We start from the raw sequence: 17,741 nt of genomic DNA, 5'->3' as shown, positions 1-17,741 counted from the left end.
GTTTCAATTTACCGATGTCACCGTGAAAATGGCACCTTACCACCCCCAAACTGGAGACTGGGCATTACTTGGGTCCCCCAAAACGTCAGGGCATGCTCCCATCATGGGGAAAGCGGGGTACTGAGGCATGTCTACAACGGGGCAGATGGCCACGTTGGGTACCCATGGGATAAATCCTGTAAGGGGCCGCAATCTAGCCCCGCAGTGGTTGAGGGGACCACTAGTGACCAGGAGCCAGAGCCAGGCTGCTGCCCCCTCTCATCCGTGCCTTTATTCCCCGCCGCCGCCCAGGCGTTTGCAGAAAACGCCAGCCACTGTCTCCACCAGCTCCAGGGCCCGAGGCGCCGCTGGCCACTTCCCGGCCATCCAAGGTGAGGTTTGCCGCAGAGGCCAGCCCCGGATTTGGGGGGTGAGCAGGGATGCCGGTGGGGAGGAGAGCATCCCCTTCTCCAGGGCTTACCGCTCCGCTCCCCGCTAGACGGGCTTCCTGGCATATTCCCGGCGGTACTTGGCATCCACCCGCGTCAGATACCAGGTGCCGGGGAAGAGATCCGCCTGAGAGCCGTGGGGAGCGTGGTCGGCTGCAGGGAGAGGGTGGTGATGCTCAGGGGGTCCGTGGGGTCCTGGCGGGGGGCAGGGGGGAGCGAAGTGTGTCGCATCGCCTTGCCCCAACTCACCCAAGTGATGGGTTTCCTCCCGCTGCTTCATGATCTTGGCAAAGTCCTGCGGGGCCACGCGCTTGCGGGCATCCAGGCGAGCCGGCAGGTCAGCCAGGCTGGAGACCAGCTTGTCCAGGGGCGAGCCTGGCGATGGGCACCCGCCGGGTGAGACGGCACTGCTGACGGCCCTGGCCCCACACTGCTCTCCCTTCCCGGCCCCCCTCACCCGTGGGGCTCACCTGGGGCCGCATCCTGCGAGACGCGGAGGGAGAACATGCTGGCGGCCAGCCCTGAGCCGTAGGAGAAGGCGCCGATCCGGGAGCCAGCCAGGTCCTGCGCCGAGGACCTGCAGCAAGGGGTTAGGAGGATTAGAGGAGATTTGGGGCTGGAGGTGGGGGGTGGGAGACTGTGGGGTCGGTGCAGGGGGCTGCCTCCTGCCCCCTTTGCAGGCAGGGGGGTCCTGGGACTCGGGGCTGCATGGCCCTGGAGTGTGGTGGTGCTGGGGAGCCCCAGGACGAGGCTTTTGTCCCCCCCAGTGCCTGGCTGTTCCCACGGCTCTTTTGCTGCGGGGTCAGCCATTCTGCCGAGCATGACAACGGGGTTTTCATCCTCCCGGTGCCAACAGAAGGGCTTTATGTGCCAGCCCAGCTCCAGTGAGCTGGTATGAAAAGGCTGGCAGGGAGATGGCGTGGAGCGGGATGCATCAACACCGGGGGTTATGTGCGATGAAAGTGTCAGGTCTCTGCTGGGTGCAAGGGATGAGTCCTGGCACCTGCACCCACAGCTAGCCAGGCCAGGGGCTGCCCTCCCTGAAATGACCTCCTCCCCACCCGTGCCAGCTTTTTTGGGGACTCACTGCGCCAGGAGGGAGGCCAGGCAGCCATACATGGAAGGTGTGTACATGTTGCCATTGCGGGAGGAGAGGAGCAGGGAGGGCTTGGTCTTCTGGTTGAAGATGTCCTGGCTGGCCGCCTGGAACGCCTTCTCCACCTCCTTGCTGGTGTAGGTGTCCTCCAGCTTCACGCCGCTGCCCAGAGAGAGGCCGGCTCGAACCCCACATGGGCACGTCCCCGGCTGGGCTAGGGGATGGGGGACACGGCGTGGGGACCCACCGAAAGGGCTGCAGCCCCTTGTAGAGGCCGGTGGCAGTGTCAGGGTTGGGGGTGGCCAAGAAATCATTCAGCAGCAGCCGCCCCACAGACTTCTGCACCAGCTTGCAGAAGGGCGTGTGGAAGATGATGAACTTGAAGTCATCGAGGGTGAAGGGCCGCTGGATGCCAGCTGGAAGGCAACGTGGGGCCGTCAGCATCCAGTGGGATGGCACGGGCACCCCGGGGGTGCCACCGCTTACCCTGCTGCCACTGGCTCTCCGCCTTCCGGCGGTACACGGCGTAGCAGCGGTCCAGCGCCCGCAGGTAGCACTGGATAGAGAGCTGCCCGTCCACCACCGGGTACTCGGAGGCCAGGTCCGGCTTGTAGAAGTCATAGGCGTGCTCCATGTGAGTTCCCCGCAGGCCTGGGGAAACGGGGAGAGCCAGCTGTTGGGGAGCGTTGGGGGGTCCCAGCCGGAATGCAAGCACCCATCCGCCAGCCTCCCTGGGTCGCTCTGTGGTGCCCAGAGGGACGTGGCCAACCGGGATCCTGGGGTCCCCAGCACCGGGCAGCCACCAGGGCCGGCAGAGCCGGTACTGCTGGAGCTGAGCAGCTCTGTCTGGGGCTGGGACATGGATGTATGGTACCCAGAGACAGCACCCATCAGCTCGCCATCCCCAGGGTCTCATGACACTGACCTCTCTCCAGCACCAGCGGGGCATTGGGTCCCACCAGCATGGCGATGGCACCGGCACCTCCCGTGGGCCGCGCGTTCCCCGTGGCATAGACGGCGATGTCTCCACATACCACCACAGCGTAGCGACCTGGGGGAGAACAGGGGGGCCAGCGGGGCCGTCAGCAGGCGGGAGCCTCCATCCCATGGCCCTCATGTACTCCCATCCCCATGCTGCCACGTGTCATGGCCAAGGTGGGCAAGAAACAGGGGTCATGGAGAGTTTGGAGGGGCAGCAGCTCCCTTTGAGGCTTGCCAGAACATCTTTGGGTTTCAGGCCACCTCTTGCCTCCTCCTCCCATCCCATGGAACCCACCCAACATCCAGCCGCCCCATCCTCACGGCACAATCCCTGTCCACACCCACCATCCCAAGCACTGGATTCCACCCAGGAGGCCGCGTTGAAGAGTGAGGCCGTGCCCCCGTAGCAGGCGTTGGTGGTGTCGATGCCCTCCACGTCAGTGTTGCCCGAGTCGTGGAAAAGCTGCATGAGGACGGTCTTGACGGCCTTAGACTTGTCGATGACGGTCTCGGTGCCCACCTCCAGGCGGCCGATGGCATCCCAGGAGAGCCGCCCGCGCTCCACCAGCCGCTGCACCACCGTCAGGCACAGGGAGTTGATGTCCTCGTGGGCGGCGCAGAAGCCCATCTGCTGCTGGCCCAAGCCCCGCGTGTACTTGCCGGCCTCTACGCCGTCGTACCGCTCCAGCTCCTCCTGCTCCACGTACTGGGCGGGGAAGTACACTTCCAGCGCCAGGATGCCCACATCCTTGGGCCAGGTGCCCGTCCCGGCGGCGCTGGAGAGGCTGCGGGGCAGAGGGAGCGGCGACAGTCCTGCGGTGGCCCCGAGCTTCGGGGACAGGCGGTGGCCCCGGGGAGATGCCACCAGCGAGCACCCCAGGCTGTGAGCATCCCAAATCCCTGCTGGTTCCCTGTGCCCAGCAGCGCTGCGGGGAGGAGGGAGAGCATCCCCTTCCCCAGCAAGGTTTAAGAGCACTGCCAGCTCCCCGACCCCCCCGGTTATGCCTCCACCCCATCCAACCCGTGTGGATGCTCACCATGCCCTCTGCACGGCCATGGGGTGCTGGCCCCCCCTGGGTGCCCGCTCTGGCCCTGGTGGTGCCCGCCTTGCCCCCCAGCAGCGTGCGGCGCGGCCGACCAAGCGCAGCATCTTCGCCCCAGCCGCTGCACGAACAGAGGGACAGACGGCAGGACGGACCTTGCGTGGTGCTTTTATAAACTGCGCGGGCGGCATGGCACAGCCCTCCTGGCCCTTATCAGCATGCCGGACCCCGGCGCTCAAAGGTCACCTAGCGCCAGCCAACGCGACAGGGACAGCAGAGTAAGCGCTGGCTTTGGAGGGGGAACTTGCAAGACGTCTCTGTCTTGTGCCCCAAAGCCCGGGGACGTGCTCGGCTGGAGCTGGGGCTGAGCAACGGAACGGGCTCTCCCGCAGCCCCGGCTCCCCGTGCCGTGCGGTGGCGGCGGCAGCTCCGGTACCCGTGGCTCACCGGCATGGCTGCGGTCACTGCGCGGCGTGTGAGGTGCTGTGTGGCCTCTCTGACCGGCCCTGTGGTCCCAGGGAGGGAGCAGAGGGTGGCTGGGGCTTTGGTGCCGGCACCATCCGTGCCGTCCGGGACGCGGTCCACCTCTGTCACGTGCTGTGGCTCCAAGAAGGAAAAAACCCATGAGCTGGGTGGGGGCAGAGCCATCTTCAAAACAGCCGAGCAAACAACCACGTGATGCCTGTGGCAATACTGTGGTGACACAAGAAGGGACCTTTGGTCCCGGTGCTGCTGTCAACATGGCCATGGGGCAGCATCGCACTCCCGGGACCCCTGCGGAGCCCTCTGCACCGGGGGGGGGGGGGGGGCACACGCACGACAGCTCCCATCCCCACCCACATCTGCGCCCCAGGTCTCCTCCGTGCCTGCACCGTGGGGACACTCCTGTCCACCCCACCTGCACCCCAGGGACACCTGTCCCATTTGGCACCAGAGGGCTGGGGATGAGCAAACACGAGCGGCCGGCCGGGAGAGCCACCAGCCCCGCGGCTCCCGGGGACTTGCCCCCAAACAGCTCCGCCACCACTGGCAGCACGGAAGCCCCCAGAAGCTGCGAAGCTCGGAGAGCCGCTGCAGCACCTGTCTCTCCCTCGCCTAGACCGGCCCAGGGCTTTGCACCAGCACCAAGCTCACACACCACTTGCATGCTTCTTTTTTTATAGATGTATTTTTAGGAGTTGGAGGGAAAGGAGCGGAGGTGGCAAGGGAGGAACATCGCCCGTGCGGGGTCACCCAGGGGCTGTGCTCAGTGCAAGGGGGTGAACTTGCAGATGTAGTGATGCTGCTGGGTGCAGTTGGCGCTGGACCACAGGGCGAAGCCTGCCGGAGAGATGGGCCAGGGGTTGGCTGGGGGCCACGGCGAGGACAGGGGCACCAGCTCTGCTTGCCGCAGCCCCCCGCAGGGATGGGACCCGGAGAAGGAGGAAGGGGGGACACCGGCCAAGACTGAGCGCTGGAGGTGGACGCGGGGTCCGGGCACTCACCGCTGAGGTGGGTCAGCATGCCGCAGGTCCCCCCGTGGGCACCGCTCCCAGCCAGCCCGCTGGCGATGCTGTACTTGTCCCCACTCGCCCACTGCCAGGCCTGGCTCTGTGGAGGGAAGAGGGGGGGGTCAAAGACATGGCCCCGCTGCCCCCCCCCCCCCCCCCCCTGCCACCCTCCGCCTCACCTCCTGCCTGTAGCGGAGGCCGAGCCAGACGGGCTTCACGCGCTGGTAGTAGGAGATGAGTCTCTGCAGGGTGGCCGCCTCCCGGGGCTCCTCCACCCAGGCCAGGTGGGCACCGGGGTGTTTGCTCTGGCACTGCCTCTGCGGGGAGAGCCGTCAGTGCCGGGGCACCCCTGGGAGACGGGGGGGGGTGCCCGACCGCCTGCGTACCCCGGTGGGCTTACCTCGGCCTCGTCCCAGCTCCGGGGCTGACGGAAGTACCCGAAGCAGCTGAGCTTGTAGTAGGACCAGCCCTTGGGGCAGTAGCTTACGTACCGGGAGCCTGTGAAGGGAGAGCGTGGGGAGAGGTGGGGGACAGCCGGCGTCGCTGGCCGGAGAGGAGCGCGGCTCCCTCCTAGCCCCGCTGCGAATGCGGCTGCCCCCCCAAGTCGTGGGACTCACCGGCCGGCCGCAGGAGCCCCACGCAGCCCAGCAGCAGGAGGACGAGTCTGGCCGTTGCCACCATCCTCCTTGCTCCTGGAAGTGTCCCCTGTAAGAGCTCGGGGGCTCACAGCAGGTCCCTCGGGGACAGGGGGTGCTGCTTGTGCCCAGAGGCTGCAAACCCGCCCTGCTGTGGACCGAATCTGGCCCCTTTCAGCTGTCTGGAGAAGATGGCAGCCCCGGGGGCTGTGCCTCCCTCTCCCCTCCCTGGCACAGGTCACAGCTCCGTGCCCGCATCCCATCCTCCAGGCACGGCTTGGGGTCCCCAGCCCACACTAGTGCTGGGGTGTCCCGACCCCACCAGTCCCAGCCTCGGTGGGAGGCATCTGGGTGAGCCAAGCTGCTCTGTGGGGATATGGGGAGAGCACTGCCATGGGCACAGGTGGGGGGACCCCAGCCCAGCCCTGGCATCGGGCAGCAGCAGCAATGGCACAGGCAGAGCCGGGGCCGGTAGGGCTGCGGGGACTACGTGCACAGCATCGATTTCGCTCCCCGAGCTCATAGCGCTGCCAGACTCAGGCAGGGGAGGCAAATCGGCCACATCAGCGCAGTTCCCCTTTATCTGGGCTAATCCCCGGGCACCGGGGACGATTTGCAGACTCAGCTCGTCTTCCCCTCAAAGAAGCAGCGACAAAAGTCAACACAGGGCTGAAAACTGCATCGTTGCAGCCTGCCCCATCCAGCAAGGGCAGCGCTCAGCTCCCCTGGGAGCTGCCAGGGCTGGGACGGGCTCCTGTTCACCCACAAGCCACCTCGGAGCATCCCGAGGCCCCAGCCGTCCTGTGAGGGTCCCCTTCCTCACCTGCTGTCCAGAGATCGGGAAGAATAACGGCTTCTGGTGGGTGGCCAGGAGAGGAGAGGAGAGGAGCTGCCCTTTATAGCCCGGTGCTCACCAGCATCAGTGTTTGCCCAGCTCAGGTGATTCCCACCATAAAAATCTTACTGCTGATTCCCCTCCATCCCCCCCACTTTGCTGGAAAGCTGCCCAGATCTCTGCTCTGTTTGCATTCAACATCTTTCCAGAAAAGGCAGGAAGAACCTCTCCTAGTTGGTCAATAAACCCCCTGCAATTAGTGTTAATTACTAATGCAAACACAGAGATAACCTTGTGGCAGAGAGCAGCCTGGCACCAGGCAGGGATGCTCACCGGCCCAGCCCTGGCTGGACTGGGGGCTGGCAGGGGTGAGCCCCAGGACAGGCTGCCCTCATCCCGGCCGGAGCATCCCTGTGGCGAGCGGCCAGGCTGTGGGTACCACCCGTCGGCGTTGCCCGCATCCCCGGCCGAGGGATGGCACCCAGCCGGGTCCCGCACCCTGCCCGGTTCCGTGATGCGTCACCCACACACCGCCCTTGTTTGAACTGCCTGGGGATGTTTGTCAGCAGGATGCAGGACGCGGGGATGTGGGAACAGCCTGCGGCCGGGGGCTGGCGGGCACCATCAGATAGCGGTGGGGGTGCCCGGCCCCCACGCCCAGCAGTGACGCAGGGCTTCGTCAAGTTCTGCGTCCCTCCAGGAGGAAGGGGCAGGCCCTGCAGCAGCAGCCCCCCGCCGCCCCTGCCCCATGTGGGGTACCTGCAGACCTGGCCCTACGGAGGCTGCTGCTGGCACGGAGCTGCAGAGGTGGGCTGCCCCTGGGCCCAGCAGCCGGAGCCCTCCGTCACGGCCCTCGCTCCTCACCCCGGGGTGTCCTCTTGCGCTGGCGGGAGGCGGCTGAAGCTCATCTACCCTACTGCTTCCACCGCGCTGCTCCGGAGCATCGCTTCGCTGGCTCCTAACATACCGAAGCAGCTTCGAAAACTCTTCCCCGCCGCCTGTCCCGTAGCCTCCCGCAAAGCTGCCAGCTCCTGCCCAGCACCCTGCCGCTGCCAGCTACGGCCAATGCCAGGCTCTCCTTCCCCCAGCCCTCTCGAAAACGCTTGGAGGAGACCATTGGGAGCTACCCAAGAGGCAGCTACCCGCGGAGGATCCAGCCCCAGAGCTTAGTCCTGCTTCCCCCAACATGGAGGGCTTGTTGCTGGCTGAAGCTGTTACTTCTGGCTGTCAGGCTCAAGCCACGTCCCCCAGGGATCTCCCACAGCTCCTTTGTGGCAGCATTTACCAAAACACGCAGCCAGTGAGTGCTGCTACACCCACGGGGAGCAGCTCCACACCAGCGTGCAGAGGCAGGTCTGGCTTTTGCCCTGGGGAGGGAGGAGGAGCAGACCCTCCTCTGCCCACACAGCCGGGATACAGCTGCCGCTGCTTCCCGAGACCTCTGAAGGCTCAGCCAGCTTGCTAGGCACCCTCCGGGATCAAAGGGATAAGCCGTCTTGTGTCCAAACACAGCTGCTGCCTGCTATCGTTTCTCCTGAAAGAAACAACCTCACAGAGGAGATCAGCCACTCTGACTAATGGGGAAACCCTTTAAACACAGCAACCCCCCAAAAGACAGGACTCCACCCTTGTTTATGAAAAACCATGAAAATGTTCCCCAAAGGAGCCTGAGGCTACTCCATTACTCCTCAGTTAGATAAGGGATGCCCCAGCTCCCTGCCTGGCTGGTTCAATTAGGCTTATTTGGATGCAACACAAGTTTTCACAAGCCCCTCGTCATCCCGGGCAGGGGAAGAGGCATGTGCCGTCCCCGAGGAAAGGCAGTTTCAAGTCTTAGCCTGAGCACCAGCAAACTTGACGCAGCTGTGCCAGAGACACAGCAGAGTTCGCTAAACTTTGGCACAGAAGTGCAACCTGTGGTAGAACATGGATGAAAACCTCCAGGAGGTTTGTATTTGCCAAGCTGGCTCTACTAGAAGATAAAGGAGCTGCGCTGTTTGAATATTAAACCCTTAAAATGCCCCCAGCAGCTTTTTCCCTGCTAGGTATCATAATTCAGCTACTGGCTCCATCCAAGTCTGCAGTGAGAGCTGGAAACAGGCCAGGTGAGCACTAGTGGAGCCCAACCCTTCAGCGGCACCTCCCTGCTCAAAATACAGGAAGGCAGCCATTGTCAGTTTGTTCTCCAATTGTTCAAGTCAAACTTTTCAAGTCTGAAACCAGCACGGAGGAGCCGTGATTCCCTGTTTCAGAGGCTGCAGAATTGCACATCTTCATGCACCAGCTGCCAAGCCAAAGCCAGGGAGGCAGCCTCAGCTCCATGGATTAGGGTCCTCCTCCCAGCTGGAAGAACAGTGGTGAACAGCCCAGGGAAGCAAGCAGGACCTGAAAGGGCAAGGGAATCCACAGCTCCACTAATCACCGCCTGACCCACGCTTGCTCACAACCTTTCTAAAAGCCACACAAAAGCCCCAGCCCTTCTCTGGCTCTCAGACTCCCAGGCAAGCGAGAGCTCTTATTCAAAGCATCTCAAAAAGGCCCGAGGTAGCAACACTTTATTACCTGCAGTGAAACACGTACCTGGACAGACCTCCAGGAGCGTTGCTGAGCCACAGCACAGAGCACCCTTGATCCCCAGAAGCTCTCTCCTGACATGGACTGTGGAGGTCCTAACAAGTCCTCCCTTGCCAGGGGTCTGAACAGCTATTGAACACCGATGATTCGTTTATAATCCAGTGGCTGTGCCGCGATAGCCAGGAAGACAAATGAAAACAGCGGCACACAGACACTGGGCACATACTCTTTATTCTGGGGATAAAAATTGCTTATACATTTTGCAGCAACTATTTTCATAAAAGACTTTTATAAAAAATGTAAAAATAAGCAAATATTTTCCATTATTAATATAGGAAAATGCTGCTGTGTGAATGGTTACTCTACAACTTATGAGATAAAATACCACCTTAAGGAGATATTATCTTTACAAGTAGTTAAAAAAAAAAAAGGCAGGCAGAGGGCCATCGTATTAACACGCCAGGCACGAAACTGGCTTCATTCCATAGAAAGCACTCATCTTGTAAAAGGTAGCCACATATATAAAAAGGCACTTGGTTATTTGGGGCTAACGAGGAAAAGCCCTTTGTTTCTTTAGCATCAATGTAGCAACACTTCATTATTTGCAGTGAAACATGTACCTGGACAGACCTCCAGGAGCTTGCGGGCTCCTGCCTGGAGATCTCAGTCAGTTGCAGCTAAACTTCACAGGACACACTGCAGCGAGCATGCTGGGGAACGCTGTGTGCGTCATAAAAAGCAGTAACTTCAGAATTAAAAACTTCAGCCTGAAACGACAGCCCCGGGAACCAGCTCCTCCTGAGGCTCTGCCTTCATGTACCATTGAGTCGCATCGAAAGAAAAAGCTTTTACGCTTGATTAGAATGGAAAGAAACATCAGAAAAAATACTGTACATGGTAGGATGCTGAGTGGCCGCTGCTCAGAGGGGAGCGGCCTTCTCTGTCCTTTGGCAGCAGTCAACAGCCCTGATCTCTTTGGAACGCGTGTCTGTAGGGTTCCCCCGAAGAGGTAGGAGCAAACCATCCCCAGAAACGTTCACTTTGGCTGCTGACTGGTTCAGAGCCCTTCAGGGAAGCATTACTCTTGCGGACAAAGCAGAAAGAGCAGCTGTTTGTCTAAGGTCAGCGACAGCTGGCTTCCGTAACTCCAAAAATATCGGGGGAGCTGCAGTACAAATGGCACTACCGTCCCACAGAGCACATGGGGCACCTCAGCTGGGAAATCGCGGTGCAGGCTGAAGTTGAGAGCAGAGGACAGCCCCAAACCTGTTAATCAAACTGCATTAGGCAACCGTTTCTGAGCTATTTGGTCTGCCACTTAAGCCCAGCTCCTGGCTTCAGGCACACTGCTGCTGCTGCTGCTGGAAGCCTGCTCAGGAGTCAGTGCTGCAGCCTCCTTGCTGGGAGGGGAAGACAAGGCAGCCCTGTCCCAGGGCTGGAGCAAAAGGGACACTTTCCAAAGGGCTGGACGCCGTTCCTGATGGAGAAGGACGCACACTGCAAACATGTAACGACGTCCTTGACACTTCTGATAATACCATAAAGAGGCAGCATATGGTATATGGAGGACAGGACACAGGACACACAGCCACCCTTGGATGGAGGGGAGGGGAGTACTGTGCAAGAACGCTGGGAGCTTGTGTTACCAGGTTTTGAAACGTTCACGCTCATCCCAAGAGCTTCCCAAAAGGCCTGTATCGGTTGTAGGGCACCTCTTCCGGCATGGGAGCCCGTGAAGGCGGTCACGGACACACCTGGTAGGACGGGGGCACGGGGAGGGTAGTGTGTCAAAATGGTCAGGTGTGTCTCAGGGAAGACATACAACACGGGAGAGATGTGCCTACAGGACACCATGGGGGGAAGACCAGGTCAGACCAGCGTTTTCGGGAGGGGGAAAAAAAAAACCAAACCCAAAACCTAAGAGAAGACTATATGTATATATAATCTCATAATACCTGGGGGGCAGGCAGTGAGAACACTAAGGGGTGTTAGTGGGTCTGTATAAGACAAAGACTCTTGAAGAGGTAAAGGTGAAGCTGCGTGACAGAAGGTGTCACTTGACCTGCAGGTGTTTTGGGAAGTCCGGCTCGCTTGCTGAGCAAGAGGGGCCGAGGGAAGGAGGGGTCTGGGAATGTGGGTGCAGCTCTGAGCTGTGTCAAGACAAGGCAACTTGAACTCGAGGAGAACTAGTAGAAGGTGCTTCAGAGAGAGGTTATGTGGGTAACAGGAGGAGTATCAAAATAAGGATACAAAGCTGGTTTTGGCTAAATTTCTGGAGAAACGACCATGAGAGGCATTAAGCTGAAGAGGTGTCTCCCCAGAGAAATGGTGGAACGTATTTAAAAGCAGACTGGAGTCCAGTGCAGACAGCAATCACACCCAAGGTGCACGGGAGTTGGTTAGAAGTGACCCAGCTGGTCGTCTCCATCACCAGCTTCTACAGTTCTCTGTTTAGCATAAAAGCATACAAGCCTACAGCGACCACAGTCCCTCCAAGGAAAGAACAGCCTGGGCTCATTAAGACTCTTGGATACTAAAATGGTTCTTCATTTCCATCCTGGAAGACCTTCATGAGTTCTGGAGTCCACTTTAATCGGGCATCACCTTGGCCAGCCTTCAGGCATACACCTGCATGTTGTTCCGCTGCTGCTCTGTCATGTGAGCGGCCGCCGGCCCGCGCTGGTTGTTACTGGGACTGGTTGCCACATCAGACCAGTCAGAGGCTGAGTGCGGAGAGGAGCTTGACCACTGGTCTGGAGATTCGGGCGATGGAGTCAGGTACGGGTGCTCCCCTTGTAAGTGCCGGTTGTGGCTAGGAGTCCGTTCTGTGGCCGAGGAGTAGCAGCTGTGCTGTGAGGGAGGTGTGGGGTACTTTCCCATCGAGCTCTGGAACTGGTGGTAGGCCGGGAGGACCGTCTGAGCCACTTGCCCGTCCTGCTGAGGGATGGCAGCCATGGAGAATGAGGCGCTGGGCAGCTGAGCTAAATCCGGTAGCTGGTACATGGAGCTAAGAGGACCAGCCATGTTCTGAGCGCAGTTTGACTGGGCCTGCTGTGGCAGTGCTTGCTGGTTTATGCCGCCCTTGGGAACCAGCTGGAAAGTCATGATAGGGGGCAGAGACTCCCTGGACACTCCCATATGCTTTGTATCTGCTTGAACCAAACCGCTCTGCTGAGAAACACTGGGGTGTGAATGCATCACCTGCGGCACCATGCCAAACATCTCATTGTACTGGGACTCGTTCACCTCCATACGGTTCATCCACTCGGTGGAAACGTTGGCTGGCCGGAGCCTGCCAAGCCCACTGTTAGGAGGGGTGGTTCTGTGCTGCGAAAGCAGCTGGCTGACGGACGGGAGCACCGTGCTGGATCCACGTCCTAAGGGCTGCATCTCATGGAGGTTGGAGAAGGACATCGTGTGCGCGGCCTGCACAGACGGAGCAGTCAGCAGTGAGCTGGGCGACGAGTGTAACACCCCCGGCGACGGCATCACGGGAGATGACGTTGGCTCGGATGCAAAAGCATGGGGCGATTCTAGGGAATCAACTGGTGACAGGGTCACTGAGCTCTCCGAAAACTGCCCTTTGCTCTCACTGAGGGACTTCTTCCTTCTCCTCTTCGCATCTTTGGTGAGGTTTGTGGGCATGATGCCTTTGGCATTCGGTTTTCGTGACTTCTTGCTTAATGAAGCATGCTTCAGATTGAGGAAGGACCTATTCGGGCCACAGATGACCGGGGAGAGGGCAGAGTTCAGCATGGCACCAGGGTGCCCAGCGGGGCTGTGCGCCACATTGTACTCGTTGAGAAGCTGCACTATGTCGTGGTGCATCCGGTCCTGGGCCACATCTCGGGGCAGGCGGTCCATGTGGTCCGTGATGTCTCGATTGGCAAAATGGTCCAGCAAGATTTTTGCTGCTTCGAAACTGCCTTCCCGAGCAGCAAGGAAGAGCGGTGTCTCTTCCTGAAAACACAAAGAATAAGTATTTTAGCGGCTTTGCTGTGGGGGGACTGACTTACAGCTAACACTCCCTTAATGGTGTGGCAACACCTGGAAGCACTGTTTAATGCAGTGTTGCATTAATTGTCTCCAAGAACGACCCACCCTGACAGGTGCCCATTGAAAAAGGCGGATTACAGGGGATGATTTCATAAATGGCAGTGGAGCACACAGGCTAAACTATCCTACCAGGAGTGCGCTATTCTGCCATGGGTCCTTGGAGATACTGTGAAACCACCTGGTGCCTTTCTCCCATTGTCCCCTATGGGAGAAAGGTATAAAGGACTAAACCAGCCCAGTAAAAAACTGCAGCTTGTTGATAGCTCTAAAATCCACTGAGCAATACATAATAATCCAAAAAATAAACCCCAGGCAGAGGAAAGAAATCAAGGACTAAGACACAGCAAAAACTAACAGTGAAGCTACAGGAAGTCTGCACAGTGCAGACTGTCTCTCAGAGGGGCCTTTCCCCCATATCCACCCTTCACTGACATCCTTGGAAATGTGACAGGATGTGACTGCTGCTGTGCTGCCAGATCTGTGTCTCTGCTGACCGGAATCCAGCTGCTTGACACCAGCAGCACTTCACCCTCGTGCTCTCACACACCATTGACTGTGTACTGCACTCTTTTTCTGCCAGAAAAGCAGGACAGCATTGACGCCCAGGACTTGGCCAAACAAGGAAGAGAATTGCTCTCCTATATCGGAAATCCTACAAGACATCCAGCACTTGGGGAGAGTTCCAGTCACAGTCTGGGTTTGGAAGACCCGCACTGAGCACCCAGTTTAGAAAATCTGAACTTAGTTCACTACCAACAGCAAAGAGATACTTTGAGTTAGGAAGCACAGCCATGCTGAGCACAGCCAAACTGTACCTTGTTATCCTGCATGTCTCTGTTGGCTCCGTTTTTCAGCAGCACTAGTGTTGCTTCCACGTTGTTGACAGCAGCAGCCCAGTGAAGAGCGGATTTACCTGCAGGGAAACCCAATAACTTCAGTAACAAACCCAGGAACTATTTTCTAAAGCACCAAGATGGACAGAGTAGACTGAGGGAAGAAAGCAACTGCAGCGCAGCTCACAGCACGTGAACATGTCCTGAAGTCATGTTAACACTTCGGAAATCACCATGCTGTGGCAGACCCCTATGTTACCAAGATGCAGTGGGACTTTTGGCACTTGCTCTGGGATTTTTTTACTTTTATTTTTTAAATAACCTATCCACAGAGTCATGTCTGCAGTCCAGAAAATCCCAGCATATCCAACCCCATATTTCTTCTGCTTCTCTTCCAGGACTGTCTAGCCAAGGCACCATGCAGCAGCCTGCAGTCTATTACCGATGGGAGGACTTCCGCAGGGGAGCCTAGTGTCTGATTTAGCTACAGAATTTATGAGCAGCCCACGCTCCCGGAGAGCAGAAGCCCACCCCTCCTTGCTTGCACCATGACAAATATTTGCCTAGCCCAGTGTGTTGTGTTCACATTACCGTGGTCATCTACGGCGTTCACATCTGCCTGGCAATTAATTAGCTCGGCCACCATTCCTTCCACAGCCAGACGTGCAGCCAGAATCAACGGGGTCGTTCCATCATTCATCCGAGCATCCAAGTCTGTCACTCTGTTTCGGATCAGGATCTGGACAACAAGGGAAGACAAATTTTCTTCAATACTGCTACAGACCAAAACTGAGGATTTGGCAGAAACTGAAGAGAAACTTTATAATGAAAAAGCAGCCTGAGCACTGAAATGCAAGGACCCAGATAATAGGTGACAGAGGCAAAATAAATACATGCCAGATGATTCACGCGTGCTGAGTTCTTCAAGCTATTAATACCTGAGGAAACTGGATGTAAAATACAGTTTTGCCTGGCCATCACACTGTGGAAGGCATGAGAGCAAGGCTGTGAGTGGACAGAGCGCAGCTTGAGCAGGCTTATATAATTACAGAGCACAGCTACTCTAAAAGAGGTTCTTCAATTGCTGTACCTGGAAGACACCCTGGGCATCAGCAGCTACAGCTGCATGCAGGGGAGTCCGTCCCATGTTGTCCCGTGCATTAGCATCTGCACCAGCATCCAATAAACGTTTCGCAGCATCTGCTCTTGAGTAACGGGCTGCTAAATGCAGTGCCATCTCCCCAGTGCGGTCTGTTTGGGCCTGCAGGTTGGCACCTTGATAGATCAAATCTGTTATTATATTCGCTGAGGAATCTTCTGCATCCTCATCATCCTCGCTGATATCAGAGCTGCCCACACGCAGAGATGCCAACATAAGCGGAGTACATCCATCTGCAACAGAAGAGATGATATCATAGTAACCTGATGGTTACAGCAAAGGAAAGGAAACCCTCTCACAATTCTCTCCCCTTGAGCACCTACAGCTACAGACAATCCCTCCAGACACTTTAACCCAGACGTGGGTTAAATCTCACCAGTCACTTTAACAGAGACCCTCTTCTCTTATCTTAAACCCAACAGAGTTAGTGAGTTGTTTTCCTTCCAAGCAGGACTTTAATACCTGCTGCAACCCCAATAGAACTTAGATACTTCTCAATTAAGTAAGATCATTATAAAACAAAAAAAGTTTGCTGCTAAAGTGGAAAAAATCCTCAAAATGTAAAGGCTAGCTAAATTCCTAGAGAGAAGCAAGGTCTATAAAAATCAAAGACTTCAGATCACTAAGTATAACTATTCATGTGGATGTTCGAATCACATAACTGGGGAAAAGAAACAATTGACAGAGAAAAACTATTTGACAACTAGCCACTGACCGTTGGTGGCATTTTGCAGATATTAACCTGAAGTGAAATGCAGACAAAAGCCTTCATATCTATTACACACCGAGGTCTTCATGAGAAGGACCCTGAAGTTGTGATGGTCAAGCACTGAAAGCTGAAAAATGCCCCAGGATGAGTGCCTGAACCAACCTCAACTTGCTTTTAGTAAAGTCCATGACCAGAGCCCTAAACAAACTGATCAAGCACACTCCGTACTTTCACAGAAGTACACCACATAGGAAGGGACCATGGAACAGGATCTAATCCAGTATTATTCACTGGTGCACCAGTAGCATCCTACACATGCACAATGCCTTGTTCCCCACACACCCCTCCATCGCAGCATGGACTGCCCACAGATATAAACTGCTGGAAGTCTCACACAGTCCGAGTGCTTTGGAAGATACTGGGCTCCTGTCTCTCCACAAGTCTCCAGTGATGGGCTCACACTGATGGGACATCCACAAAGGCTAAATTCACATTCATCCAACCAGGATCCTTGCATTGTCACTGGAAGGGGAAAGGCTTCTCCAAACCTCTAATTTAACTTAGCTCCCTTGGACGAACTTCCCTCTCTGCTGATCAGAGAGGGCGGTCCAGGAAGACTAGCTCATGCTGCTGATTTTTCACCCTTATTAATATCCCCCTTGATGCAGTGTAATCAAGATTTAGAACATCTCCACATACTTTCAGCTACCCATCAAATGCCAAGTGCTTCAGTTTCAGCAGACTCTGAACATTACAAGACATTCACTACCTAAAACCAAGGACTTCAACTGTAGACGCTAATGCTTGCTTACTGATTTTACCGCTTTACTTCACACACATCATAGGCACCTAGAAAGTAAGAGGGACTAAGATGGCAGCAGGAGTGAACCACTCTGTGCTAAGCACCCCACTGCAGCTCTGCAAAGGTGAACACAAATTTTGCTTCTCCAGTGTGGCTTGCTAGCAGAAATTCAACACAATCTTTCAGCAACCGCCTGATTTATTCCACAGACAAGCAGACAACCTTCCCAGACCCTACAGACAACAGCTTCCCTGCCTGCACAACTCTCGATCTACAGTGCACTATCTGCACTGAATGAAGTGTGTAAGCCCTGCAGAAAGCCATATGGCAGAATTAGGATTCTATGCAGATAAACAAGGTGATGATCTCCTACTGAAAATAATATACAGAGCTCTAATGCTCTGCTCCCATTTCCCAACTTCTGATCACCTAGCTTTCCTGACTCTCTATTTTAGGGCAATTCCAAAACTTGCTAGAAATCTGTCGTTCTACCACAGTGAACAGTGTCGAGCACCGGCAGAGATCAGGGCTGTGGCCTCCAGGTCTGCTCCCCAGGCAGGCTGGCGGCAGCAGCAGCATGCATGCTCCTCCTAGTGGCTCACAATCACAGGACACACAGGTTTACACCGAGCTACTTTCTCAGGATTTGTTGGACGGCAGCAAAGCGTTGACGTATGGGCCTGGGTTCAGTTCCAAGATCCAGTCCCATCTACAGACCCTCTTGCCTGTTGTCCATGGCTATACCTCCTTTTGTGCTTCTCCCTCCCACTGCTGGCTCTGCTTCCTTGTCCCAAATGAATACTTCTCAGTATTCAAGTCAGGCTGTGGTCTCCTCTGTACTGCCCTGACACAAAGAGCAGAGAGACGGAGCACAGAAAGGAGTTTTCCTTTTCTCCAGCACCACAGCCCTGGGAAAAACACTCGCAGGAAAAGTCTTGCTTGCTCAGTCACTGCAGTTGTCCTGGACAGATCATGCCTAGCTGCTCTTCAGGGACACGGCTATAGTATGCATTAAATACTTGGAAAAATTAGCTGCCACCCTCCAAAATGTCTCTCAGGTATGTGCAGCTCTTTTCAGAGCTTTGTAAATTGGCCACACA

At 56.9% G+C, this 17,741-nt stretch overlaps 3 protein-coding genes across 4 annotated transcripts in view; all 3 read right to left on the bottom strand.

Moving 5' to 3' along the window:
• Nucleotides 1-246: 246 nt before the first annotated feature.
• Nucleotides 247-3,678, bottom strand: HMGCS2 (3-hydroxy-3-methylglutaryl-CoA synthase 2). The gene is made up of 9 exons (XM_030034011.2): nt 3,543-3,678; nt 2,851-3,290; nt 2,450-2,575; nt 2,011-2,175; nt 1,772-1,940; nt 1,516-1,686; nt 899-1,005; nt 678-803; nt 247-581 (listed from the first exon to the last, which is right to left on the bottom strand). The coding sequence occupies exons 1-9, from the start codon at nt 3,653-3,655 to the stop codon at nt 475-477; spliced, it is 1,524 nt and encodes a 507-aa protein (XP_029889871.1). The 5' UTR covers nt 3,656-3,678; the 3' UTR covers nt 247-474.
• Nucleotides 3,679-4,695: 1,017 nt separating this feature from the next.
• REG4 (regenerating family member 4) lies at nt 4,696-7,474 on the bottom strand. 2 transcript variants are annotated; one of them, XM_030033468.1, is made up of 6 exons: nt 7,268-7,474; nt 5,656-5,743; nt 5,439-5,536; nt 5,218-5,355; nt 5,033-5,138; nt 4,696-4,868 (listed from the first exon to the last, which is right to left on the bottom strand). In XM_030033468.1, the coding sequence occupies exons 2-6, from the start codon at nt 5,717-5,719 to the stop codon at nt 4,795-4,797; spliced, it is 480 nt and encodes a 159-aa protein (XP_029889328.1). In that variant the 5' UTR covers nt 5,720-5,743; nt 7,268-7,474; the 3' UTR covers nt 4,696-4,794. The 2 variants fall into 2 exon arrangements, with proteins under 2 accessions (XP_029889328.1, XP_029889327.1); XM_030033467.1 differs by having other exon boundaries at nt 5,656-5,730; nt 7,268-7,320.
• A 1,822-nt stretch (nt 7,475-9,296) lies between these two features.
• Nucleotides 9,297-17,741, bottom strand: part of NOTCH2 (notch receptor 2) — an 88,708-nt gene continuing 80,263 nt past the window's right edge. Inside the window, exons 30-33 of the mRNA XM_030032855.2 lie at nt 15,062-15,363; nt 14,563-14,710; nt 13,954-14,051; nt 9,297-13,042 (exon numbers count right to left, since the gene is read on the bottom strand). Coding sequence (XP_029888715.1) covers nt 11,699-13,042; nt 13,954-14,051; nt 14,563-14,710; nt 15,062-15,363 — 1,892 coding nt within the window. The 3' untranslated portion in view covers nt 9,297-11,698. The remainder of the gene's footprint in view (nt 13,043-13,953; nt 14,052-14,562; nt 14,711-15,061; nt 15,364-17,741) is intronic.

The sequence above is a fragment of the Aquila chrysaetos genome, chromosome 12 (genome assembly GCF_900496995.4).
Source record: "Aquila chrysaetos chrysaetos chromosome 12, bAquChr1.4, whole genome shotgun sequence".
In the NCBI taxonomy this organism is placed as follows: domain Eukaryota; kingdom Metazoa; phylum Chordata; class Aves; order Accipitriformes; family Accipitridae; genus Aquila; species Aquila chrysaetos.
Note: the sequence above shows the minus strand (reverse complement) of the source record. Positions and strands in the feature narration are given on the sequence as shown.

What these genes read in the sequence shown, in the direction of transcription:
- HMGCS2 (XM_030034011.2), bottom strand. Translation starts at nt 3,655, where the DNA reads ATGCTGCGCTTGGTCGGCCGCGCCGCACGCTGCTGGGGGGCAAGGCGG. An exon ending in GGAATCCAGTGCTTGGGATG is followed by an intron (nt 2,576 to 2,850) that starts GTGGGTGTGGAC and finishes GTTCTCCCCCAG; the next exon opens with GTCGCTACGCTGTGGTGGTA. An exon ending in AAGGGGCTGCAGCCCTTTCG is followed by an intron (nt 1,687 to 1,771) that starts GTGGGTCCCCAC and finishes CTCTCTGGGCAG; the next exon opens with CGGCGTGAAGCTGGAGGACA.
- REG4 (XM_030033468.1), bottom strand. Translation starts at nt 5,719, where the DNA reads ATGGTGGCAACGGCCAGACTCGTCCTCCTGCTGCTGGGCTGCGTGGGG. An exon ending in GGGGCTCCTGCGGCCGGCCG is followed by an intron (nt 5,537 to 5,655) that starts GTGAGTCCCACG and finishes CTCCCTTCACAG; the next exon opens with GCTCCCGGTACGTAAGCTAC. An exon ending in GGAGCTGGGACGAGGCCGAG is followed by an intron (nt 5,356 to 5,438) that starts GTAAGCCCACCG and finishes CTCTCCCCGCAG; the next exon opens with AGGCAGTGCCAGAGCAAACA.